Source organism: Chenopodium album, chromosome 5 (assembly GCF_948465745.1).
Source record: "Chenopodium album chromosome 5, dcCheAlbu1.1, whole genome shotgun sequence".
NCBI lineage: Eukaryota > Viridiplantae > Streptophyta > Magnoliopsida > Caryophyllales > Amaranthaceae > Chenopodium > Chenopodium album.
The window spans coordinates 12,675,218-12,701,811 of NC_137838.1; the positions used below are offsets into that span (position 1 = coordinate 12,675,218).

At 37.7% G+C, this 26,594-nt stretch overlaps 1 protein-coding gene and 1 non-coding gene across 2 annotated transcripts; both read left to right on the forward strand.

Annotated features, from left to right (window-relative positions):
* Nucleotides 1–1,390: 1,390 nt before the first annotated feature.
* Nucleotides 1,391–1,497, forward strand: LOC145633363 (small nucleolar RNA R71). The gene has a single exon (XR_014112693.1). It is a non-coding gene; the product is annotated as a small nucleolar RNA R71 (small nucleolar RNA).
* A 7,075-nt stretch (nt 1,498–8,572) lies between these two features.
* Nucleotides 8,573–25,580, forward strand: LOC145630466 (tRNA (cytidine(32)/guanosine(34)-2'-O)-methyltransferase-like). The gene is made up of 12 exons (XM_081682724.1): nt 8,573–8,737; nt 10,568–10,617; nt 10,734–10,827; nt 10,921–10,970; nt 11,426–11,475; nt 18,188–18,296; nt 19,062–19,122; nt 19,277–19,329; nt 20,764–20,856; nt 21,914–21,977; nt 22,809–22,916; nt 25,136–25,580. The coding sequence occupies exons 2-12, from the start codon at nt 10,591–10,593 to the stop codon at nt 25,378–25,380; spliced, it is 954 nt and encodes a 317-aa protein (XP_081538850.1). The 5' UTR covers nt 8,573–8,737; nt 10,568–10,590; the 3' UTR covers nt 25,381–25,580.
* Nucleotides 25,581–26,594: the final 1,014 nt, after the last annotated feature.

Sequence of the window (26,594 nt, forward strand, 5' to 3'; positions counted from 1 at the left end):
TTTTAATTTACCCATATTTAACTTAGAACACACAGATAATGGCATAACGCTAACACTAGCACCCAAATCACATAATGCATTATCAATCAGAAGATTACCAATATGACAAGGGATAGAAAAACTACCCGGATCTTTCAATTTAGGTGGAGACTTATTTTGAAGTACGGCACTACACTCTGCAGTGAAAGCTACTGTCTCTACCTCACTAATAGACCTTTTTCTCGTCAAAATTTCTTTCATAAATTTTGCATATGAGGGGATTTGTGTGATCAATTCAGTAAAGGGAACTGTTACCTTCAAATCCTTAACCACCTCCAGGAACTTACCAAACTGCTTATCCAAGTTTGTCTTCAATTGACGATTGGGGAAAGGAAGTTTGATAATTGGCTTTTGAGCATTCTTCTCTTTGTCTGGAGTAGCCACCTTCTCCGGAGTTTTACCCTGCAATGTAGGATTAGATGTGTTAGTATTATCTTCTAGCCCTGCAGGGCTAGCAACTACATTGTTTGGTTTAATGGAATCAAGATTAGCATTATTTAATAAAATAGGTTCATCAACTCTGGGCACAGAGGGCCCTTCATAATTTGAACCACTCCTTAGAGTAATTGCAAATGCTTGATCCGTAGGCCTAGTCGGCTGTGCCGGCAGGGCTCCCTGTTGGCGTGCTTGTAGAGTAGCGGAGAGTTGCGCAATTTGATTATCTACAATTTTGTTGTGCGCTAGAATTTGATCAATTGTCGCATCTCTGCTCTCCATGTGCTTTTGCATATTGACCAACATTGGTCTAATTTCCCCCAAAGAAGGGTCTGAAGATGAGGGGGGTTGTTGTGGTTGATTCTTTTGGCTAGCATTGGGATGATAATATTTCTGCTGCTGTTGTTGTGGCACCTGTGGTTCTTGTGGTGGTGGATTTTGAATATTAGTGCTCTGGTAGGAAAGGTATGGATGATTCCGATATCCAGGATTGTAAGTGTTGGAGTATGGGTTATTCTGCCTATAAGCTTGGAAGGCATTAACTTGCTCCACGGAACTCCTGCAATCCTGCTCCCAATGACCTACAATACCACAGTTTTCACAAAAAGCCTCATTAGAATTATTATTAATCGCAGAAACATTAGCTACATTAGCAGTGCTCAGATTATCTAATTTTTGGCAAATAGAGGTCAGTTGAGCTTGCAAAAAGGATACAGAGTCGACACTATGTTTCCCCTTATTAGCAAATCCTCTGGGATTCCCATATTGGGAATTGTGTATCGCCATATCTTCAATAACCTGACCTGCATCATCAACATCAAGATTCATAAATCTCCCACTAGCTGCAGAGTCTAAAATTATTCTAGAAGAATTTCCAATGCCGTTATAAAAGGCTTGGATTAACTGCCATTGTGCTAAATTATGGTGAGGGCATTCTCTTTGTAAGTCCTTAAACCTCTCCCAAGCCTCATATAAAGACTCATCGGCTTCTTGGGCAAAGTTCTGAATCGCACTTCGTAGTACTGCTGTTCTCTCTGCATGATAATACTTGTTATAGAAATTCAAAACAAGAGTTTCCCAGTCAGATATACCAAGCGTAATTCTATTTAAACCATTAAACCACAATTTAGCTTTTCCAGTTAAAGAAAAGGGAAAGAGAATCTCCCTGATTTGGTCTTGAGTGACCCCGGCTTGCCTTATGGTGTTGCAATATTGACAATAGTCGGCAATGTGAAGATTCGGGTCTTCACCCTTGGCTCCACTGAATTGCTTCCTCTCTATCATCGTTATAAATTGAGGCTTAATTTCAAATTGAACCCCATCAAGAGCCGGAGTGGGGGTGAGATGTGGAAAATCCGTAAGCTTTGGTTGTGAATAATCACTAAGTTTCTTTGGAGCCGCCATCTCTGATTCTGTGTCTGATGATGTCTCTAAATCGCTAGAATCAGTTGGAGGATCGCGGTGATTATTGTTAGTATCACCAGAATCCGCCAGGATTTGCTTGTAGAAGTTTTTCTGTCTATGGAAGGAACGTTCGATCTCAGGATCGAATGGGATGTAACCTGATCTGGAACACCTGGGCATAAACAAAAACTAGAAGCAAATATGAGATTTGTCTCAGAGAACTAACGCTCTCTGAGACAAAAAAGGAAATAATCTAGACTACAAAAATAATCAGAAATAAAAATAAAACCGTTTCCCCGGCAACGGCGCCAAATTTTGACAGGGTAAAGTCGTATCCCCTAATAAAAAATAATTACCTAATTCACTAACTAAAGTAGATAGGGAAGTAGGGTCGATCTCCACAGGGAAACAAGTCTTTTTACTCCTAATTAAATATTATAATCTAAATTATTTAAGTAACCAATATTAAAAGTTGAATATGAAACTAAACTAAAAAGAGTAAGAAAAGGGAGAAAATAATATATAAAAGGATCTAGGGCATAGGTTCACCAATAAATAATACTCCGGGGTAAAATAGGGTAATCAATTATTGACATTGCATAAATAACATGATTAACAGGCTCTCGCAATTTATTAACCAACATAGATCTAACAGGCTCTCGCAATTTACTAGATCTAAGTTCTTATTGAAAATAGCCTTTAATATCAAATTAACATCTGCTCGATTCATCAATTTAATATTGCTATACTTTTACAAGCCGCAATTGTAAAACATTAAAACAATCCAATAAGAAATCATCATGCAATACCAACAATCAATAATAGCCAATCATCAATGCATCAATTAACCAGATTGTAAAGGGCTCTCGCTACTTATTACAATCACACAATTAATTTACCGGTATTAAACCTCATCTCTCGAATCTTGACTTAACCATTTATAAATTAACTTGCCTATTGAAACTAGACCTAAACATTAATTCTCATCTCTCGATTCTTGAATCAATATTGTCAAACTCATGCATAAAAGATAGGCCTAATCTAGTCACAGAGCATTAAATCAATCAATAGGAAATTAATCTAGCATTGATAATTAACAACAATAAATTACCCCTTCATATTATTTATTAGATCCCCATAAACCCTAGAAATTAAACTACTCACACATAATTAAATATAAACTAAGCAAAGCAATGAAATAAATCATGATCAAAAGAATAAAATAAAGAACTAAGATTAAGGGAAGAGAAATCGTTACCAAAACAATTCTGGAATTAATTAAAGAAATAATAACAAAGGTTTAGAGAGAGATTAAGAGAGAGAAAACTAAGTAGAGAGAGAAAGTCTAGGAGAAAGGATTCAAGGGAAGAAGAAGAGGAGAAGAAGAGAGAAGAAGATCTCCCCAAAAGAAGAGACGATCTAAAAACGTATTACGGAGGAGTATTTATACTCCGTACAAAAATCCTAAACTAAAACAAATTAATACGACTCTAATTGTTTCCTAAATAAACACGCGCCCGATCGGGCGAGGCACCGCCCGATCGGGCGCGCCTTTTTTCACCTCTAATAACAATCTCGCGCCCGGCCGGGCGCGTCACCGGGCGCTCCTCCCGCCCGGCCGGGCGCGCCTCCGGGCGCCAGCCTTTTTGGCCGGGCGGATCATTTGGGCCAATATTTGGACTTCGATTGGGCTCCAATTCTTCGGGCCAATCTGGGTTTCCTCTTTGGGTCTTGAATACTCGGTCCAAACGCCCCGGTATCACCTCTACCGAGCCCTTAATCACCGGTTCGATGTCTCTAACCGGCCCTGGGCTATAAACTCTGGTCGTGCTTCTCCAATGTTCGTGATTGCTCCAAAATATCTCGGGAAAATACTCCAAAAGCATAAATCCCTGCAAAAGTCAACCAAATCTACGAAAACACTAGAAAACACCAATTAGTAATAAAAGTGGCTCTAAAGAGCCAAAAACACTACTAATTATGACCAAGGGACGGGGGTAAAATACTATATAAAATGGATACATCAATGGTGGTTGTTGGCAGCATTGTCGGTCAGTGTTTTAGATGCGTGGTGCTAGTAATGTTTTCAGGGGTCGAGTTTTGGGGTAATGCGCGTCGGCAGGGGTGGCCGAGGTGGGAAGCAGGGTGGCGGGGTGGGGTCGTGGGGGCAGGGTGGCTGGGGTCTTGGGTGGGGTGGCTGGTTTGTTTTGTTAATTTTATTATCTTAATTTTTGTTTAATTAAGCTAATTAATTGTTAATTACAAAAATGTAGTCACGTTAGGGAAACTTAACAAAAGTTATGCTATTTGTGAGAATTTGTAAAAAAGATTGTTACCATTGAGAATGTGCAATTTTACATTGCTACCATTGAGAATTTCCCAAAAAAAAAAAATTGGTTAGAAAGGGTCTTATTAGTATTACTTGTGTTGTACATTTACTGGTCTTTATAATCTTATGGGACACTTTCCTTTTACCAGTATTATGTAATAGGTTTATCTTACACTTAGTATGACATACTCATGTTTTTTTACTCCTTAATTTAAAAAATTCAGGTTGCGTTAATTTTTGGTCATGTTTAATTAGTTGATTGAACGGATAGTAACAAGCCAAGCGAAGTGATCCTATAAACAAATTCACTATAAGAATTACTATCCATAACCAGGGGCGAAGCCAGGTTTTTAAACTTAAGGGGGGCGAAATTTATACTTTGTATTATTTAATAGTATTGTATTATAATTATTATTTCATTGCATTATTTATGGTTGTGCACTATTATAACTTTATAAGTTACTTTTGATCGTATTTTTACTAATCCCTTTATATATTTTTTGAGTTGGAAAAACTAATTATATGAAAGATGTTAGGATCAAAAGAAATATAGGGAAAACTAATGAATCAAAGAAATGTACTATTAAAAAAATGGTGAAAAAAGAAATAAGTAGGATCAAAAGAAATATAGGGGAAACTAATGGATCAAAGAAAGGTATAAAAAAATGTGCAAAAAGAAGTAAGTAGGAGGAATCGAACTTAGGGCCACTGCAGTAAAATGAAAATCTCACAAAGTCCACAACCACTGAACTAGGACTAACAACAACAATACTTTGTTCACATTTAATTTGAATACTAATATCGTAAGGGGGGCCAGCTCTAAGCCTCTAACAATTATGGAAATTGGCGTTTCGGCCACGAGGGCCGGGCCTCCACCAGCCCCCTGGCTCCGCCCCTGTCCATAACAACTTTAAGTTACACATGTCGCAAGAATAGCTTACATCGCCTGTGCAATGTCTAAACCCTAAAATCTCAATCCAAACTAGTATTTCCCATAAGTGACGTGCTATAATGGTGGAGGAAACAACACCCAATGACACTAAGCTACACCTTAACACATGCATCAATAAGGCACACAAGCATAGGGAGGTTGCCTCATATGGGGCTTGTTGTGCCGGGGTATCTAGAAAACTATTCATGTGACACATGCCTTTAGAATGGTTTTTTACATTATGCTCAACCCTTATTTAATAAATAAGTGCGTAATAAATAAAATCAATTTTCTCTATATTGTCTAATTCCAGTTTACAATTAATTTTTGCAATAGAAAAAGTGAGACAATGTGTTGAGAAGAAAAAAAAATTGAAGATAGATAATATGATGGAGAAGAGTGGAAAAAGGCTTAGAGAAGACTAGAAGTGAAAATTTGATTATGAAGGGGGATAGTTTGCTTGAGAAGAGCAAAAACAAAAAAAAACAAAAAACTGATTAAGCAATAGAATTAGGTCAAATTAATTTTATTGATTTAGAAAAGAAATAGAAAGGTTTACCTAAAACCGAACTGTTTTCAAACTGGTTAGACCTAAAATAATTTAATCCAAATCCGATCTGGAATCAACCCGAAGTACGATCCAAACCCAACTTGGTATCGGCTCATTATTTATCTAAAACCAATAAAACTCTATAATTCAAGACCTAGATTCAATTTAACCCGAAACGAAATATACTCGAAACCATTTATACCCGAGAATACCTCATTTTACCTGACCCTCATTCAATCCGATCCAAAACTACCCACGACCCCATTAAACTCTACCCAAAACTTATTAGTTAATTAGTTATCGACTTATTGATTATAGTTGAGACCAAAGGGAAATTTTAAATAAAAAGTGTAGTTAATGAGGGTTATATTTAATTGTTAGTAGAAGAGAGAAATTCTAAAACACTTATTAAATAGGGTTGACATATACTTCCTCCATTTTTTAATACTCGCAACACTTCTCTAAAATGGAAATGTCACAATACTTACAACACACCATAAATGGAAATTTATGTTAGGGAAAAACTATACTATTTCTCTTATTTAAAGCACATGACCCACTAAATTACACTTCTAACAACCACTCACCCCATTTTAAAGTGTATTATATCATGTGAACCCCACATACCTTAAATACCGTGATAAAGTGTGTGTTGCAACTATTAAAAAACGGAGGAAATAGGAGTGAAAGATAATTTTTATACTTGTATAGAAAATAGCTCAATAATGAGTTATAAATTACATGATTGATTCAAATTAAGATCTGATCTACTCAAAACTGAATTGATTTGAAGTGAGACCTAGCTGAATCCGAAATTACCTGATCCAAAGTCTATTAAATCCATTTTAACCAAAATAAACACAATTAATTCTGACTCCGAGCTTACCTAAACTCAATATGACGCAACCCGAATTTGACTTGAACCTAACCATACCTAGACCCACCTTTGACCCGAATATAATTAAGCTTGACTCAACTTGATTTGGTTTGTTTAGATAAAATGACCCGTCATTATCCAATCCAAACACCCCAATCCATTGTGGGTCAACTCAGACACCATTTGGGTACCCAAATTGATATACCTCTACCCCGCGGAGTATGTGGCAAACTTAGCATTAAATAATTGACTTTTAACTTAGAATCGAATATAAAAACTACCCCCTAGTTCTTTAGCTACACTACTTTTAGAGTTATGGACCATCGTATGCGACAAGAAGCATTTGGTGAATATGACAACTTTTGTATAGATTTGCCCACCCTCATGTTCACAACCCATCTTCCCACAGAAACCACCGCGATCGTCAATATCTGCAACCCTCCCATACACAACACCACAGAAGAACTGTAGGGGTTAACTTTTACGAGTAGTTGGACTGACTAAGAAGACAAATAAAAAATTATTTATTTAACCTAAAGACTAATCATAAAATATTGACGGCTCGTTTAGTAGCCGGTAATAAATAATGGTAATGAAAATGAATTTTAAGTGTAAATTAGGAAGGAAATAATGGACATTGTAATCCTCATGGTAATGCACATTCATACTCAAGCATGCCGTTTCTTTATACTTTTTCGTTACCACCCATAATCACTTGGAAGGAGGTATTATATGAGGATGCAAATTTCTAAAGAAAAGTGGTCATCAATTTAGGGTGAGATAGCATTACCATGACCCACGAGAGTACTAAATTTCAATTAGTATTATATACTCCTGGAGACGGGAGTACTATGGATCATGGTACTCCTTACACAATATATTTGAGTTATTTTGCATATACTTTATGTTATTTTGTTTAAATGTTGTGATATTTTGTTACAACAATATGTTATTTACTTATTTATTACTTCAACCCAACTCATGCTATTTTTAATTTACATTTAAATAACATGTACTTATTTAAAAATAACACATATATAAATTGAAATAATAATAAATTCACATCAAAATAACATTAGTAGTGTTGAGTTTCAAGGCATCTGAAGAGAATCAAACATTTTAGAAGATACTAAATTTCTGGACATAAACACAATTATACCCTTAAATTACCTTCAAATCAATTGATTTCTAAGAAACACATAGAATTAGAAGAAGAAAAGGGGAGAGAGAAAGTGTGTTAGATTTAGAGTTGGAGTAGCGAGAGGAAGAGAGTGAGAGTGAGGTTAAATTCTAGAAAACCCAGAAAATTGGAAGAAGAAAGGAGAGAGAAAGTGTATAATTTTGAGTTGGAGTAACCGAGAGAAAGATAGAGTGAGTGCTAGAGGAGCATGAATGAGAAAAATGGCGAAATAACATACATGTATTTAAATATAACACATAATAATTTGAAGTAACAAAGAGTTAACATCAAAATAACATGAGTTTTATAAAAACCTGGAGTACCATGTGGGTACTCCAGGATTATGCTAGAAATTGCAGTAAAATTTGCATATATAATGTTATATGAAACACAAATTTTAAATATGCAAATTTAGATTAAAAACAAATGCAACAAAGTACTAATTTTATTAATTTGATAATTTTGGGTACAGTATCTAATTTGCTCTTATAATTCAATCTTTAATTTAACTTTAACTTGTTTCACGAGATGACTTGATTCTCTATCTAGGGCCGTCGAGGCTTGATCACGATCGAAGATAGTTGTTGCAGAACATTGTATTGTATTGTTGATATAGCCCTATGACTTGTTGTTAATATAGACCTTTGGCTTGAACTTTTATATTGAGAGACGTCAGACTTGAGGCTTGATCTTGATGAATGACTTGCTCATTAAACAAAGCAAACAAACAGTCAAACACCTTTAGTTACATTGTATACTCGAATATTAGTACATGATATTACTCGAATATTCGTAGATAATTTTGGCGGTTGACATTAAGCAAGTTTTATTAAAATTCTCTTCTTAATTTTTTGACCCCTTTGAAGCTTGTTCACGGTTTAAGCTGCGTCGTTGGCTCGCTGCACTCCTCCCTTCCTCCATTGAAGCGTACTCTGAGCTCTCCACCAAAGTGGCTCTTTAGCTTTCTCTTCTCCATTGAAGCAGCTTTTAAGGTAGGATTTATTTTAATCATCGAATATCAATTTATCAACTTAGGGTTTAAATTTCACACTGTCCTTGATTTTATTTTATTTTATTTTCATTACATTCAATTTTAAAATCTTCTAAGATGGATTATTGAACTAGTAGTTATAATTGATCCAGTTATGAAGGATTATAACGAATGATTTTGTTGCTATTATTCTTAAGCCAGAAGAATCCGAGCTTAATTTGATTTTTGAGTCAAATTTGGTAGCAATTTGCAAATGTATTGCAGGGTGTTGTTTATAACTCTTTAATATTAGTACAGAACTATGATAATGATCCTTTATACTCGGGCCGAGGGCGGGCATTGATCAGCCAAGACCTCCATTGTAATGGGGTTTTAGTGATGTGTTAAAATGATTGTTATATTTAGGGGTGAACATGGTCTGGTTTGGTGTGGTTTGAGTCTAAACCAAACCAAACCACAAAATACGGTTTGGTCAATTTTCCAAACCAAACCAAACCATATTAATATTGAAACCAAACCAAATCAAACCGTAATAATGCGGTTTGGTGCGGTTTGGTTTGCGGTTTATGATGAGACGACATTTTTTCCTATAAATTTATAATAAAGTTCTAATAATTAGTCCAAAGGGATTAAATTCTACTACAAATTTTCAATAAAAATAACAACCAACTAATCAAGTGCTAAGTGCTAACACAATAACACATAATAAAAATAATACATAACAAATTAACAGTGGAAAAAAAACATAATACATTTGTCCAAAAAAATAATTCATACTCCATTATAGTTATATGACCTATTGAATTTTAAGTATTGATATTTGAGATTGAGTATAGAGTATAGTAGTATACTGACCGTATAGTCTTCTAATGATTTTTCATGTTTTTTTTTTTGTTTTTTTAATTTTTTTATAATATGTAATAACTATTATAATTTACTTAAAATTTTATAAATATTAAAATGCGGTTTACTGTAAACCAAACCAAACCGTAAACCGTATTTCCCAAAAAACCGAAACCAAACCGTATTTTTCCAAACCGTAAACCAAACCAAACCGCTAAAATGCGGTTTGGTCTGATTTGGTTACGGTCCAGACCAAACTGTGTACAGCCCTAGTTATATTGGTAATGTGATATTAACTATGAAAATGAATCCTTTTTCCTGGGGCCGAGGGCGGCCATTGATCAGCCAAGACCTCCATTGTAATGGGGTTTTCCTGTTTTAGTGATGTGTCAAAATGATTGTTACATTGGTAATGTGATATTAACTATGAAAATGAATCCTTTTTCCTGGGGCCGAGGGCGGCCATTGATCAGCCAAGACCTCCATTGTAATGGGGTTTTCCTGTTTTAGTGATGTGTCAAAATGATTGTTACATTGGTAATGTGATATTAACTATGAAAATGAATCCTTTTTCCTGTGGCCGAGGGCGGCCATTGATCAGCCAAGACCTCCATTGTAATGGGGTTTTCCTGTTTTAGTGATGTGTCAAAATGATTGTTACATTGGTAATGTGATATTAACTATGAAAATGAATCCTTTATCCTGGGGCCGAGGGCGGCCATTGATCAGCCAAGACCTCCATTGTAATGGGGTTTTAGTGATGTGTTAAAATGATTGTTAAATTGGTAATGTGATATTAACTATGAAAATGAATCCTTTTTCCTGGGGCCGAGGGCGGCCATTGATCAGCCAAGACCTCCATTGTAAAGGGGTTTTCCTATTTTAGTGATGTGTTAAAATGATTGTACATAAATTGGTAATGTGATATTATTTCATTTGATATCGTGTTATATTGATTATTAACATAAAAGCCTATCTAAATTTTCAGTTTTTCGAGCTTTTGAGTGAAGAATGGGTAAAGCTTCAAGGGACAAGAGGGTTTGTACATTTCCCTTTGGTCTTTTTTTTTTTTTTTTCCCATGGAATAGGAATGAATTCAGGTGTTCTTCATTTGGTTTTTGTTTTCGTTGATGGTAGTTGTTTTAATCTTGCAGGATATTTACTACAGAAAAGCAAAAGAAGAAGGATGGCGGGCTCGAAGTGCCTTTAAGCTGCTTCAAATTGATGAGGAATTCAATATTTTTGAAGGTACCCTTACTCGATTATGTATTCCATATAATGTATCTCTATTAGCGTATCTGCTTTCATTTGGCTGTAAAAAATTTGTTTTGGAATCTGCAGGGGTGAAGAGGGTGGTGGATCTTTGTGCAGCTCCTGGTAGCTGGAGTCAGGTTATATTTTGTTGCTCGACTTCTGTTACTCGTATCTATTTTACTTCACTTTGTCTATCAGTCTATGTTAGTAATCTTAAGGTGATGCAAATATAAAATAAATAGTGCAAGGATATCCTAGCTTAGAATGCATTTGATTTTTGTCCTCTCTGACATAGAGTGTGCAAAAAACTTATTTGAACATGGCCAAATTTTATGGCATCGTGGCTGATATTAATTTAAAATTCCTAATATATTCACTGGCATAGAGCTGAAAGTAATGGCAGGCTCCTCTGTGTATTTTAACTTAAACTTGTTTATTGCACTTCTAATATTCGGAAACATGTACGTTTTACCTTATTGACTCTTTAATGTTAAGGCCTACAGATTTAAACTATTCAAGTCTGATAAAAATTGTGTCAGTCCTGTGAAAATTTACATACTTAAGGTCTTATTGTTTGGATTCTGCTATGCAGGTTTTGAGTCGGAAGTTGTATCTCCCAGCAAAGCTATCACCTGATTCTAGGTGTGTTTCCTTATCTAAATTTGTGTTTTCTTTAGGGCACATATATATGGTTGTTGCAACTATCAATTGTTTGACTGGGTATCAATTGTTTGACTGGGGAGCTGAAGAGTCTTATGACCCTTTATTACTTAAATACTAATTGACTCTTAGACCTTAGTGTCTCTTACACAAATGGGTGAGTTTACATCAAATCCTATCCATGGCTGCTTTTGATTAGCTTCTTCATCTTTGTCAAAGAAAGCAATCATAATTGGAGCTTACACTTTTGACTACTCTTCTTTTTGTTACCATATCTCATGTAGTTCATGATATGTGGCTCATTTTGCTGTTCCTTCATATGAATCATGCCTCACATATCTGTCAGTGAGATTTGGAGTGGAAGGGAATTGCATATTGCTGCATCCAATACTAATTGAAAACCTTTTGGCTTAAACATGTAATGATGATCTTCACATGGAAGTTACACGGTTTGCGTCATAGATGAAACTAGTAATTTGAAATAAAACGCCACAAGTATTGATAAATGTCTTGTTGATAAAGTTGGTGACTTGGGATACAGGTTTTCCTTCATTTTCAAATCTATGCTTTTAAATACTTTTTACTAAAATGCATGGGTAGTGCAATTTGGTTTGTCATTAAATATTGTGCATAGGGCTTTAATGTAAAGAATCCAGGTAGAATTGAACTTCCACATTTAGGGTCTGGATATTTCAAATTCAACCATGAGTTTGAGTTACACAATTTTTTATATTTTTCTATATGTAATAATGGTAATTATAGCTATCTAGCAGATTGCACACTCTACCAGAGTATTATACAACACACTAACTCAATGTAACAGTATTAGAAAGGAAGAAGTAATACAGATGCAATTTTTGAGGGAAGAAAGCTGTTGATTGATTAATGGAAAACAAAAATGGAGTCTTGGGAAATTAGTGACTTCAGGCCACCACTCTCTAGGAAGTACCTTTAGGGTACAACTCTCCTTAACCTAGGGATTACAAATGACTGCCTAAGACAACACACTCTCCCTTCCCCTTTCTTATATTTACATAACAAGCCAAGAATAGAAAAAGACAAATTGTAGCTGTCACTGATTGGTAGGATAATTCCCCTGTTGTGCTTGTGGCTGTGGTATTTGGTGTGCTTGTGTCAGTCCTCTCTTCCCCCTACGCTCGTATGTGACCCATTCCTTATGCTTGCTCTTCCCAGCATTCCCAGCATTCGTTACATCTCCCCCCCTTCAAAATTCACCTTGTCCTCAAGGTGAAATGTTGGGAACCTCTCTTGAATCGCTGCTGCTTCTTCCCAGGTTGCTTCAATTAAGGGCAGGCCTTGCCACTTAATTAGTACCTCCAAAATGTCAGGGTTACTCTTGGCAGCCCTTAAGTCCAGCACACTCTCTGGTTCCGTCTTGAGTTCTAGTTCTTCTGTCAGCTGCATAGGAATGGTAGGGCTTGCCAACTGCTCTCCTAAGGCACGCTTAAGCTGAGACACATGAAACACGGGATGAACTTTACAAGACTCTGGCAGCTCGAGCTTGTAGGCTACCTGACCAATGCGTTGGATCACCTTGAAGGGCCCGTAGTAACGTGGAGACAACTTCTTGTTGGGTCGCCTTGCAAGGGATTTTTGTCGATAGGGTTGTAGCTTCAAATAGACTTAGTCCCCAATCTGAAACTCCTCTTCCCTTCTCCTCAAATCTGCATGGTGTTTCATCCTTTGCTGCGCTCGAACCAAATTCATGTGTAACTCATCTAACACCCAATCTCTCTCTTGCAGCCATTCCTCCAACTTATCCACTGGGGTCTGACCTCTGCCCACTTTGATCAGTTTGGGTGGGTCTCTACCATACACTACTCGAAAGGGTGTGAATCCAGTGGAGGCATGATAGGACGTGTTGTAGGCATATTCTGCCAATGCAGCCACTTTCCCCACGACTTGGGTTTGCCATTAACAAAACAACGCAAATACGTTTCCAAGGTTTTGTTAACAACCTCGGTTTGGCCGTCGGTTTGGGGATGATAAGCGATACTTCTCTTAAGGTCCGTCCCTTGTAATCTAAACAACTCCTTCCAAAATATACTTATGAAAATATGATCCCTATCCGACACAATTGAAGTGGGCATCCCATGTAGGCACACAACTTTCTTGGTAAACACTTTCGCAATTGTTAAAGCACTATAGGGGTGTTTCAACCCGATGAAATGTGCGTACTTCGATAGCCTATCCACCACTACTAATATCGAATCAATACCCCTCGAATTCGGAAGTCCCTCCACAAAATCCATCGAAATATACTCCCAAATGACCTCGGGAATCGGTAAGGGCTGCAACAACCCAGCCGGTTGCAATTGTGAGTGCTTGGCTTGTTGACAAACGGCACATTGTCTTACATAAGCTGATACCTCCTTCCGCATCCCTTTCCAATACCACTCCGCAGCCAACCTTAAATATGTCTTCGTCTCACCTTGGTGCCCCCCCACCGGCTGTCGCGGTACTCCTTCATAAGCTTAGAGATCAATGGTGACCCCTTAGGAAGCACTACCCTTCCCTTAAAGAGTAGTCTCCCTCTCTCGAGTGTGAAGCCCCCATGCGGTTCCCGTCCTACTGTCAGCTCTGCCACAATTTTACCAAGGTCTAAATCGGCCTTCACCTCTCTTTCCACCTCCCCCCACTCAATTCCAGAGACCGAGATCATGGCTGTTAGTTCCTCCACCCTTTCTCCCCTTCGTGACAGTGCATCGCCACCCTGTTACTCGCCCCGGGTTTGAATTGAATCTCGAAGTCAAATCCCAATAATTTCCTAACCCACTTCTGATATTCCCCGCTCACTTCCCTTTGCTCCATGATGTACTTTAGGCTCTGATGATCGGTTCTCACCACGAAGTGGCGCCCAAGCAAATAATGCCGCCACTTAACCACGGCCAAACAAATGGCCATTAATTCTTTTTCGTAGATGGCCTTAGATTGTGATTTCGGGCCTAGCAATTTACTGTAGAAAGCCACATGCCGCGAATCTTGCATTAAAACCGCACCCAGCCCAAAGCACGAAGCATCGGCCTCTACTATAAACTTCTTGCTGAAATCTGGCATGATGAGTAGAGGGGCAGAAGTCATGGCGCCCTTCAACTGTTCAAAGGCTGTCGTAGCCTCCATTGACCACCCAAAATTATCCTTACCTGTTAAGGGTCTTGCAATTTGTGCATATCCCTTGATAAATTTCCGGTAATGCCCCGTAAACCCGAGAAAACCTCGCAACTCCATCAAGGTTCGTGGAATTGGCCATTCCACCATTGCCCTAACCTTCTCCAAGTCAATTGCCACCCCCTCCTTTGACACAATATGCCCCAAGTACGCGACTCTTGATTGGCCAAACTCACATTTTTTGAAATTTGCGACCAAGTGATGTTCTCCCAATTTGGACAACACTTTCTTCATGTGCTCCAAGTGACTCTCCTTGTCAGGGCTGTAAATGAGAATATCATCGAAGAACACGAGCACAAATTTTCTCAAGAACGGTCTAAACACCTCGTTCATGAGTGCTTGGAATGTGGCCGGTGCATTAGTAAGCCCGAATGACATTACTAGAAACTCGTAGTGCCCTTCGTGGGTTCTAAATGCTGTCTTATGTGTGTCCTCCTCCCTCACCAAAATCTGATGATACCCCGACTTAAGGTCGAGTTTCGAAAATACAACAGCCCCATGGAGCTCATCGAGCAATTCCTCGATTATAGGGATGGGGTATTTATCGGGAATTGTCTCTCGGTTTAAGGCACGGTAATCCACACAGAATCTCCACGAATTATCCTTCTTTTTAACCAACAAAACGGGGCTGGAAAATGGACTGACTGACGGTTTGATTATTCCCGCCTCAAGCATCTCCTTGATTAATCTCTCAATTTCATCTTTCTGAAATTGGGGGTATCGGTATGGCCTAACGCTCACTGGATTGCTGCCGTCTTTTAATATTATCGCGTGTTCATGCCCCCGTTTGGGTGGCAGCCCTTTTGGAGCTGAGAAAACACCCTGGTACTGCCCAAGCTGGCACCGCCATACCTCCCACCTCGGTCTCACTCGCTGCCACCTTTACACGTTTGATCTCCAACCATAGCCCTCCCCCTTCGTGTTGCAGGGTACGGAGCATAGCCTTGAGGGATATCTTGGTTCGCTCCAAGGCCGGAATTCCCCTCAAAATGATCTTCTCATTCCCCTCCATGAAGCTCATAAAGTGAGTCTTCCAATTATGCACCACCGGACCTAATTTCTCAAGCCACTCGATTCCCAAAATCAAGTCAGCATTTCCCAATCGCAGTGGTAAGAAATTCTCCACCACCACGTAGCCTCCCCGTAGTACGACTCTCACTCCTCGGCACCTTCCCTTTCCCCAAATGACATCACCACTTCCCACAGATACACTGAATTCACGAGCGCCCTCCACGGGCACCCCCACCTCCGCCACCAACCCGTCCGAAATGAAGTTGTGGGTGGCCCCCGGATCTACTAGAATCACCACCGACTTGGGTCCCACCCTACCTTCGAGTTTCATCGTGCGTGGACAGGAAAGACCCACCACAGAGCAGAGAGACGCTCCCGGCGCTAGCTCATCTTTGCTGGAGCCGCCGTCTGGTGGCTTTGAAGGCCCAGCTTCTTCATCGCTCGCACCTCCAAGTAGCAGCACACTCATCTCTCGATTCTTACATCGGTGGCCGACACTCCAGCGCTCTTCGCAGCGAAAACAGAGGCCTTTAGCCTTCCGTTCTTGGAGCTCGACGTCCGTAACCTCCGTGGTTCAGTTGATTTAGTCGAGGAAGGACTGGTGGTCTTTGGGAAATTAACTGAAGCCTGAGATTTAGATGGGGCCTTAGGCCATCCCTTGAAGGACGCCGCGTTTTGGGTCGGAGTGCCATATGTATTAATAGGCCTCACCCAGTTGAAGCCGGCCAGTTGCGATTTTAGGCCCACTCTGAACTCCTATGGTTTTACCCAGTCCGTAGTACCCGGATCCCTTCTTGAGCCCATTTACCCTGTTCCTCTCTTCGGCCCGACCCGCAATCTCCATGGCTTGCTCCAAATTAAACGGATTCAATATCCTTAACTCAGCCTTAATCTCTTCCTTCAAGCCAGGAATAAAATGGCCCATCATTATAGTCTCGGGTACGTCTTCTAAAGGGGCAGAAAGTTCAATGAACCTTTTCCGATACTCAAGAACGGTGGTTTCCTGTGTCGCCGCTAACCACTGCTCGTGGAGGCTTCCGGCATGGGTCGGCCGGAATTGACGTCGAACACGTGTTTTCATGTTCTCCCAGTTTGGTATAGGTCGGCGTCTATTCTCCCATGGAACCACCTTAACGCGTCGCCTTCCATGGCGGAGATGGCGGCTTGCAACCTCTGGTCCTCCGTAAGTTGATAGTGTTGGAAGTACTTTTCCGCCTTTAGTATCCACCCGTCGGGGTCAGTGCCTTCGAAGAGCGGTAAGTCCAGCTTCCTTGGCTTCCAACGGTGGTCGCCGCCGCCATTCGGGTCATTAAAGTTCCGCATTCCAAAGTTGCTCCCTTGCCCTTGCTCGTGGTTTCTCTGACTCACCAGATTTCACAACTCCTTAAAAAATTGAGCTTGGGTGGTGGTATTCACTGTCATCTGTGCCTCTTGCTGTTGCCGGAACAACTCGAATCGGTGGTCAAGCCGCTGAACCGCCTCCTCCATCGATTTCTTCAGGGTCTCCTCCTGAGTTTTCATTGCCGTCTCTAGGGCTCCCAACTGGTTTTGAACTCCGGCCATTTGCTCTTCCAGAGTGTCGCATCTCTGAGTTGCAGAGATAACCATTTATTTTTATTTTTTTTAAATCAGAGAGTAGTGCAGTGGATGGTGGTTTCCGATACCGGTGGTCGCAAGATCGCCGCTCTGATACCACTTGCAACACACTAACTCAATGTAACAGTATTAGAAAGGAAGAAGTAATACAGATGCAATTTTTGTGGGAAGAAAGCTGTTGATTGATTAATGGAAAACAAAAATGGAGTCTTGGGAAATTAGTGACTTCAGGCCACCACTCTCTAGGGAGTACCTTTAGGGTACAACTCTCCTTAACCTAGGGATTACAAATGACTGCCTAAGACAACACACTCTCCCTTCCCCTTTCTTATATTTACATAACAAGCCAAGAATAGAAAAAGACAAATTGTAGCTGTCACTGATTGGTAGGATAATTCCCCTGTTGTGCTTGTGGCTGTGGTATTTGGTGTGCTTGTGTCAGTCCTCTCTTCCCCCTACGCTCGTATGTGACCCATTCCTTATGCTTGCTCTTCCCAGCATTCCCAGCATTCGTTACATATTATCTACTACTAGCCTTACGGTTTGACCAAGGGGGATTCTGAGAATTTTGAGAATGGTCTTGGCCATTCATGCCCAGACTAAAGGTGGCTTTTTTTTAATCCTTTGCCAATTAAGGACCAAATATAGGGTGTACAGAAAATGAACCTCCAAATAATCTGTTGAACTGGTGTGATGTCAGAGTTAACTGAAATTACCTAAGAGGTTTCTCGTACCTTTACTAAAGATCTTTCCCCTCTAGATTAAAGCCTCGTACATTTAACAGCTTGAGAAAGGTGGATGCTTACTTCAGTTGTAAAAATATTGCAATGTGTGATTTATTCATTTTCTTGGACTCCAGATTATAATGACACTCATGTTTTCAATAATTCTTCTACAGGGAATCCAACCCTCCTCTTATAGTGGCTGTTGATTTGCAACCAATGGCTCCTATAGAAGGAGTGATTCAAGTGCAAGGTGACATAACGAATGCTAGAACAGCTGAAGTGGTAAGGTTATTTTGCTCTTGGGTTGATGTTCTTTTACACATGATGTTAATTTAAAGTGAAGTAAGAATTGCAGTCCTTTGATGTTATATCTTATATCAATGTGCTCTATCTGGGTATCTTGTGAAAGATCATGTTTATGAAGCCAGTCTCCAATTTTCTTCAGTCAGGTTATGTATGTTTTAATGTTGTGTTGCCCATGAAGTTTTGAGCTTGAAGATTATGATAATATTTGGGTTGTGGCTACTCTAGAAGTTGACGAGTGCTTATGGGAATTTACTGCATTCGTTTTTCTATAAGTTGCACTTTTAATAAGTATAATCATCAGTTATATATCTGGTTATGTGCTGAATTGTGACTGGAAAAGTTCCATGCATGCTTCTCATTCCTTTGCATTGATAAATAATTGATTTTGGTAGTCAAGCTTGCATATGTTATATGTTAATGATAGCTATTTGGTTTCAAAAGGAAGTCACCCTCTGAATGGCTGTACATAGAGGTAAAGTTCAGGAGTCAATGGCCTGATTATAGGTTTAGAGATGCTGGCTTGATATGTATTTGTTTTATTTTTCCTTGTTTTGATAGTATTTATCAATCACTGCTGTGCAATGGCACCAAAATAGCCATTGACCAACCAGTTTCTCCTTCATGCATCCTTTCGACAATTGTTTATGATATTATGGGTATCAATAAAAGTTTGCTGTCAATACATTGTTTGAATTGTTGGTTGGTCATCTTTCAGCTAACCAATACTCTATTATATGCCAGGTCATTCGACATTTTGATGGGTGTAAGGCTGACTTGGTTGTTTGTGATGGTGCACCCGATGGTTAGCTTATTTAACTACTCATTTGCTATTAAAGCTATATAAATCGATTTTAATAGCCTAGTTTAATTTCATATTCTGTATAAAAATAAAATGATTTTGTAATTACTGCTACTGGATTTTTGATTTTGATGTATGTAGTCTTTGTGATGCACAGTTACTGGACTTCATGACATGGATGAGTTTGTTCAATCTCAGCTCATACTAGCGGTAAGTAGTTTTCTTACCAACAGCTGCTGCATTGTCAAAGATAATTAGTTAGTGACTTGCTGGTGTCGATGACTAGATGTGAATTCTTCAGCCAGCTTTATTTTGAATAGACTGCTTATTCACCAATATTCACTGTGTGGTAAGAATGGTTGTGAATCTTGTGATTGCAATGGCTTGCTTTGTATGTTCCTTATTTTTCCTTTTTTTTTTTTTTTTTTTTTTTTTTTTTTTTTTTTTTTTGCCTTTTAATCTAAAGAGGGAAAAAAGGTCAAGCTTCTTAGCAAGTCTGTTGATTCTAAACTGCATTGTTCTCTAATTAAGGTCATGACTGATTTAAATGTTCTAAATACAGCATTGATTAACCTCAAATCTTTCTGACTTATAGAATACTCTGCATGTAAATCACAGAATCAAGAGAAACTTCCTGTAGTCTGTCTATAAGGAGCCTTAGCATTTCTCCTTCAAGTTTTATTTTAAAAAATATGATAAAATAGTATTTTTGCTATATGCATTTAGCTTTATGTTAATCATCAGAGAACTGATCAACGCAATTTTAATTTATCTTTTCTTCATACTGACCTTATTTTAAATTAATCTTATATCAAATAGATCAATAGCCCAGAGGATGTTGTTCTGCTTACATGTATGTTCTTGTTGTTCTATTCATAGCATGGCTATCCTTATCAACTTGGGCTCGTGGAGAAGCATTTGTAGTAGCACAGCTTATCTTTTATTCTATTATTGCTCCACAGGGAATGTCGATTAAGCACCTTAGGGTCTCATGACTCTCATCTATATGTTTAATCATTATTCATTAATATAGCTTTTCAAAGTAAAATAAAAAGTCTGCTAAATGTTATGTCAATTGTTTGTCAGCTTTGAGCTTACTAAGAAAAGCTGAAGCTTCACAAAGTATTATATCAATCAATCAATCAATCAAAGCCTAATCCCATAAGCGATGTCAGCTACATGAACCAAATTTGATTATTCCGTGTAATCATCGACAAATATCCTCCTCCTCCATCCCTTACGATCCAATGCCTCTTTCTCATGCAAATCCATATACTTCATATCCTTCCTAACTCCTTCCAACCAAGTCATTTTTGGTTTCCCTGTCCCTCGTTTAACCCCTCCATGATCCCACTCCTCCACTCTTTGTACTGGTGCACCCTCTGGTCTTACATTCCCAAACCAACTCAGACGATTCTCCCTTAGTTTGTCTGCAATGCCTGCCACACCTACCTCTTTTCACAAAGTTTCATAGATACGTATTATTTCTCTTAAGGGATATATGGGTGATAATTTTCATTTTTGCTTCAGAATGTTTGGGTGGAAATGGGGCATGTGCTACAGATTTGCATCTTTTTGGTGTATTTTGTTTGTGTTAGTTCTTTGGGATGTGGGAATTGACTATAATTGATACTTTGCTTTTAGGGTTTGACAATTGTCACTCACATATTGAGGAAAGGAGGAAAATTCATTGCAAAGATATTCCGTGGCAAAGACACGAGTCTCCTATATTGCCAGGTGAGAACTTAAAAGAAATTATTTTAAGTGTTTATTAAAGTGTCAAGGGTTTTGAAGCACGTCTTTTAAGTTTCAAATTAGCTATCATTTTACTTCAGATGCCAGAGGATTTTTTGTACCATTACTATGGTTGTGTATGCATATATGTTGATACTTAGAATCGGCTAAATCTTGGTGACTTCATGTCTAACACGTGTTATTTCTGTCTTCTGAGTTTTAATAAAGAGGGGTTGTCAAAGTCCAGTGGTTTATCAACTGTTACTGGTTGCAGCTTACCCAACTAATTTGAGCCTCTTAAGCTTATAGAATCCATCATTAGCCAGGCTTTACTGCTTTTGACTTCTAGCCTCCATGAGTACTTTAGGAGACTAGAGCCCACCTTGAGCTTTTCACTCAGTTTTTACAATTCTGTTCCTTTGTAATTTTCACATAATGTCTCATGCTATCTGTCCTTAAAACCATTATTTGAACCACAACCATTCATTGAATCACGTAGTTTGCGACAGAGATTAATTACTTTTTAAGCTGATAGAGCAATAGGATGGAATGGGGTGGGATGAGAGAATATCTCAGTGATACTATCTTGTTTTTGTGACATAAGGTAGTTCTTTATATTATTCTTGTTTTCATTTGCTGCAATATTGTCCACAAGATTCTGTTGATAAATTAGTCACTTTTATTCTTAACTTTCTCTATCATTTTACAGAGTAATTGTTGGATAGTTTCTTTGGGATCTCTGATCCTAATAATTTGTGCCTTCTCGTATAAAAAATGCAATAATCGAAAATGTACCCTCTGTTCCTAGTTTCCTACATGTTCTAGATGCTTTCTCCATTAGTTTGTTTCTAATGTTCTTTACAGTGCTACTGTATTCTGTTTTTGGCAAAGAGTTTTACCATCATACCTTCAATTAGTCGACCACTGAATTTGTTCCTTAAAGTTCGTTACAGTACAATAGTTCAACAATGACTGTGGCACAATATGCTCGCCTAATGCTTTTAGTGAGAATTGTGGTCTGACCTCTAAATTTTTCTTTCCTTTTGTTTCTGTGCTGCAGCTGAAACTTTTTTTCCCAAAAGTGACATTTGCAAAACCAAAAAGCAGCCGTAATTCAAGTATTGGTAAGGAAATTTATCTGATTCATTTTTAGTTTATTTTATCATTCATGTCATTTTAGATTTTCCTGCCTCTTTGGTATTGCATATAATCTTATATACACTAAGGGCCTTAAGCATTTGACTATCATACCCATCCTTGTAATCAAGGATTAATTCAAATTTGTTGAAAAATTTAGACGTGATTACCTGTTTTGCTGACATCATTTTAACCAATCCATTAAACCAGCATTCAAAATACTACTGTGTTTCCAGCTTCTTCACTTGTCATATACATGAATGTTTGTAATAGTAAGTGGTGGGCATAGGAACAGTTTAGATGTTGGACTTTTCTGGATGTTATTAGCATTGACAGATGATGGCGTCTATAGTTTATATTTATAATTGAATAAAAAGGGTTATGTTTTATCAGGATATATATTCTGGCAATTTCAGACATTTACCTAGATTTGATGCTTTGTTCCCTTTTGTATAGAGAGTATTCGAATTATAAAATTTCCTCTGTTCTTTTTTAATTGTAACATAGGAGTTTTCACGCTTGCCAATGCACATCATTAATATCTATAATTATACTTTAGTAACATTATAAAAAGATAATATTGTAAAAGTATATAACGAGACGAATCTAACAAGACCTCACTTGACTATGTTTTTTGTAATGTATAAATCACAAAAGACGGTCAAAGGAGTGTGTGCATAATATAAATTTTCTGAAGTTGCGATTAAAAAAGAATGAAGTATTGCATGACATGATCTTGACTTTTTCTGCATAAAAGTACCTTAGATTTTCTGGTGCTTAAGATATCAATAAACTATCCACAAATAATTGTTTTGCAGAGGCATTTGCAGTTTGTGAGGATTACTCTCCTCCAGAAGGTTTTAGTGAGAAGGATTTATATCGTCTTCTGAAGGAAGTTGGCAGTCCCTCAGGAGCGGATAATCTAGGTAAGCAGTTCTTGTATCACCTGATCTTCGTGAACACATATATGCTTAGATAAAGCTACTCTCTGATATTAATAACTTTATCGCCAACTGATATGTCCAAGGTATGTTGAACGATGGTGGGATATGCCTTTTGTATGTACCTTCTCTGCTCATTGTTTATCCAACATACATAATTTTACCCTATTCAAACACTTATTTGATCGTCTTTTGTTTTTTATATGCTAGGAAAAATAGTCACGAGGGATTTTATTAAGTCAGTCTTGATATCTACTTTTTATTAAAAGATAATTATAGATTATCATATGGTATTATATATGCATTGACAAGCGTGAAACTCCGAACTTGTAATTAAAAAAGGATAGAGGAAGTATATGTTTTAGGACTTATCACATTCATTGGTTCATTTGCTTTTTCATCAATTTGCACAGAATCCTATTTGTTACTCAGGTTATCCGCTAATCACTATACAGTTGTACAATAGTTGAATATTATAAGCTAATTAAACAATTTGGCTACTCTGTCCAAGCAGGCAAGCATGCATATTAGTCAGCTAATAATGAGGGACCAATTCACATCATTATTAGCCAACAATAATTGTAGAAGCCTAATACTCTGGTTCCCTTTTATGAGCTTTTAATTGATAGATGAACTCGCACCTGTTTGCTTCTTATATTATTGCTATAAACTGCTGCAGTGGGTGAATTAACATGCCCAACAAAGGGTAATACTTTTCTCGATTGGCTTTTGGAGATCTTATGGGATAGCCCGAGCCCACTTAGTTAGGCCCTGTCACATCCCAAACCAAATCTTTCTTGGACAGGCCCAGCCAACTAGTGGGTTGTTTACTTGTTTTTTCAGAACGGCACCGATCCTGTGGCCCAACTGAGATTTGAAGTGAATTTTCAATCTTGTGCCCTCCCTTTGGCCATCTCTATTCCTGGGTATGACTTTAATCAATCATATCTACTTCTAAAACATAATTATTCGATCTTTGAGATGAACTTACGAGCAGACATATGAGAAACTTGCCTTGATTGCTGATAGTGGCTAACCGCGACCATCACTCTCTTCCCGAAACCTTAATCCATTAGTCTAATTCTCTTATTCAAAGCTGTTAACTTCACTGAAATCTTCATCATGACCACCTACTTATCTGTACATGATTAGATTCCTGACATTATCCATCAATTTCGGCTCTTCTGATTAGTCATTACCATGTTTGTATACCCCCTTTCAGTGCCATATCATAACATCCCTTCAGAAATATTATTGCCATCTCTTAGCTGTGTATCCTTGACATGGCAACGTCAAGTCTGCTACTTGATATAGACAATATAACTAATAGTTTTGATATATTAGAAAATTTGTTGGTCCACCAGTTGTTGGAGTGTACAAAAGGTTATTTAATAACAAGGTGCCCACACTCCGTACCTATCTTGCCTCCAACAAGAGCTCTTTTATCCAATAATAGTCCTTTAAAAACATAGTAGACCCATTTTCTATCCCTGTTTAATTTTGAAGATGAGAAAAACAATCTACTTTTGGAATTCTTATCCATTTTCCTAATAGTAAGATACTGCCATATCCTGTTATCCATACTGCACTACACATCTTGACCGTGACATGCAGATGTAGAAACCTTTGTAATCATGATGTAAAAGTAGAAGAAGAATTCTGGAGACATGCTTTGTGTAAGAGTCATCTTATGGACATCTTTCTTATCTTCAATTTATTTGCAGACTCATCATCAATCTTATAAGTGTTTTTTATGTTTAACTCGTGTGTATTATTAGGGCCTTTCTGATATAATTGCTGGTATTCGGTTTTGAAATTTGTCAAGAATAGACACTACTAGCCATTCTAGGTGCCAATTATTCAATAATACTCCTGTATAATTTTTGTATAATGTTTTTATAAATATATGAACAAGCTTATGCTTATGAGTTACGAGAATGTAATTGGGCAATTCACGGGTTTTTTTAACATGGTAAGCTGATTGTCTCTGAGAGTCTGACTATAGCCAAGTGCACAACTAGTTTAATACCCACAACAGCTTGTTTCCCTGCTCTTATCTTTATCCTGTGATCATAAGATTGGGAGCGCATTACCAACCGCTCTTTCTCATTGATAACATAGGGGCAATCTACAAATCTACAAGCTTTTGCTGCTTTCCTTTTTTAATGAAACGATTGTGTATCTTTTATGTCTTGTTACAACAGATTGCAGCAGTGCTTGGTTAGAAGGGCCAAATAAGGTATACATTCCATTTCTGGCTTGCGGAGATCTAAGCGGGTACGACTCGGATCGGTCATACCCATTACCTCAAGTTGCTGAAGGGACTTACAAGAGTTTAGATCCTGTACAGCCTCCAATTGCCCCACCTTATAAAAGGGCTCTAGAGCTCAAGAAAGCTGCTAATCAAGGAGTTCGTGAAGTTGAAAACCTCTCCATTGATTCTTCTTAAAAATGCACAATTACATTTGCATTTATGTTCACTATTTTGGTTGAGGATCAATATCTTAGGTAGATGTTTAGTTAATTGGCTTCTTGATCACATTGTTATGGACCTATTTGTCGATTATTATTTTGTGCACTCAAGAGCATAATGTGCATCATCTTTCCGATTAATGTTATTTTTAATCGTACATGCATCTACACTTTCAAGTTACTGTATTTATATAAATTCTGTAATTTTGAAGTGGTTTTTCTTATATGAATAAACAACATTTAGTTTTCAATAAATCCATCATTATAACAATAGAAATATGACGTAGACTTTCCCATCTCAACCTCACCTGTGAGAAGTGCATTGGAGAATGAAGATATAAAAACTATAAATGACGAAAGAAATATTCATAAAGTATATAGTCTTGTGCTTGTATATTGTATGGTATAATGTTCCCATCATATCTAAAAGCTCTTTAAGAATATTGAAATCATTTTAATGAATCATTATTAATACGTACGTAGAAATTATTAATAGTAAAATTTTTGTAAACAAGAATAACATTTAGAGTCAGAAAGAGTACACAATAATACAATATACCCTACCTCAACTTCTAACTCCAAGGAATAAAATTAAAGACAATAAAACACAATTATCTTTCTCAACTGTTCACCATTAATTAGTTTAAAGACAATAATACACAAAATCCCTTTCCTCCTCAACTGTTAACCACTAATTACATCAAAATACATTAATCAAAGGCGGTGCATTGAGCCCAGTAGTAGGCCCAATAGAAATAATTTAAAAGTCTTTCTACTACTGTAATCCTTTTAACCATGTTTCCCATATGCTTTGGTGGGTCTCCAACTTGATATATATTCAAGTTTGTTTTTTGTTTTTTGTTTTTTGTTTTTTGTTTTTTTTTTGTTGTTTTTTTTTTTTTTTAACTTTTCATATTAATTCCAAATGTATACTAAGGCCCTATTCTTTTCCGCTATTGTGATATGCTATGTTCGGTTAAGCTCTGCTCTGCTCTGTTGATATTAGCTTTGCTCTACTGACATATGTTCTGCTCGTTGAAATATGCTCTGCTCAAAGTTTCACTCCTCTCCTGGCTCCTGCTTTGATACCTCACTTTTCACTTACATTATTGTATATCGTTTCTCATGTCTTCTTTGTTTCTCACGTAGTCAAGTTGTTAAGCTTGCCCAAACCGTCATTGTTTGCCATTG

What these genes read in the sequence shown, in the direction of transcription:
- LOC145630466 (XM_081682724.1), top strand. Translation starts at nt 10,591, where the DNA reads ATGGGTAAAGCTTCAAGGGACAAGAGG. An exon ending in GGAATTCAATATTTTTGAAG is followed by an intron (nt 10,828 to 10,920) that starts GTACCCTTACTC and finishes TGGAATCTGCAG; the next exon opens with GGGTGAAGAGGGTGGTGGAT. An exon ending in AATCTCAGCTCATACTAGCG is followed by an intron (nt 19,330 to 20,763) that starts GTAAGTAGTTTT and finishes CTTTGCTTTTAG; the next exon opens with GGTTTGACAATTGTCACTCA.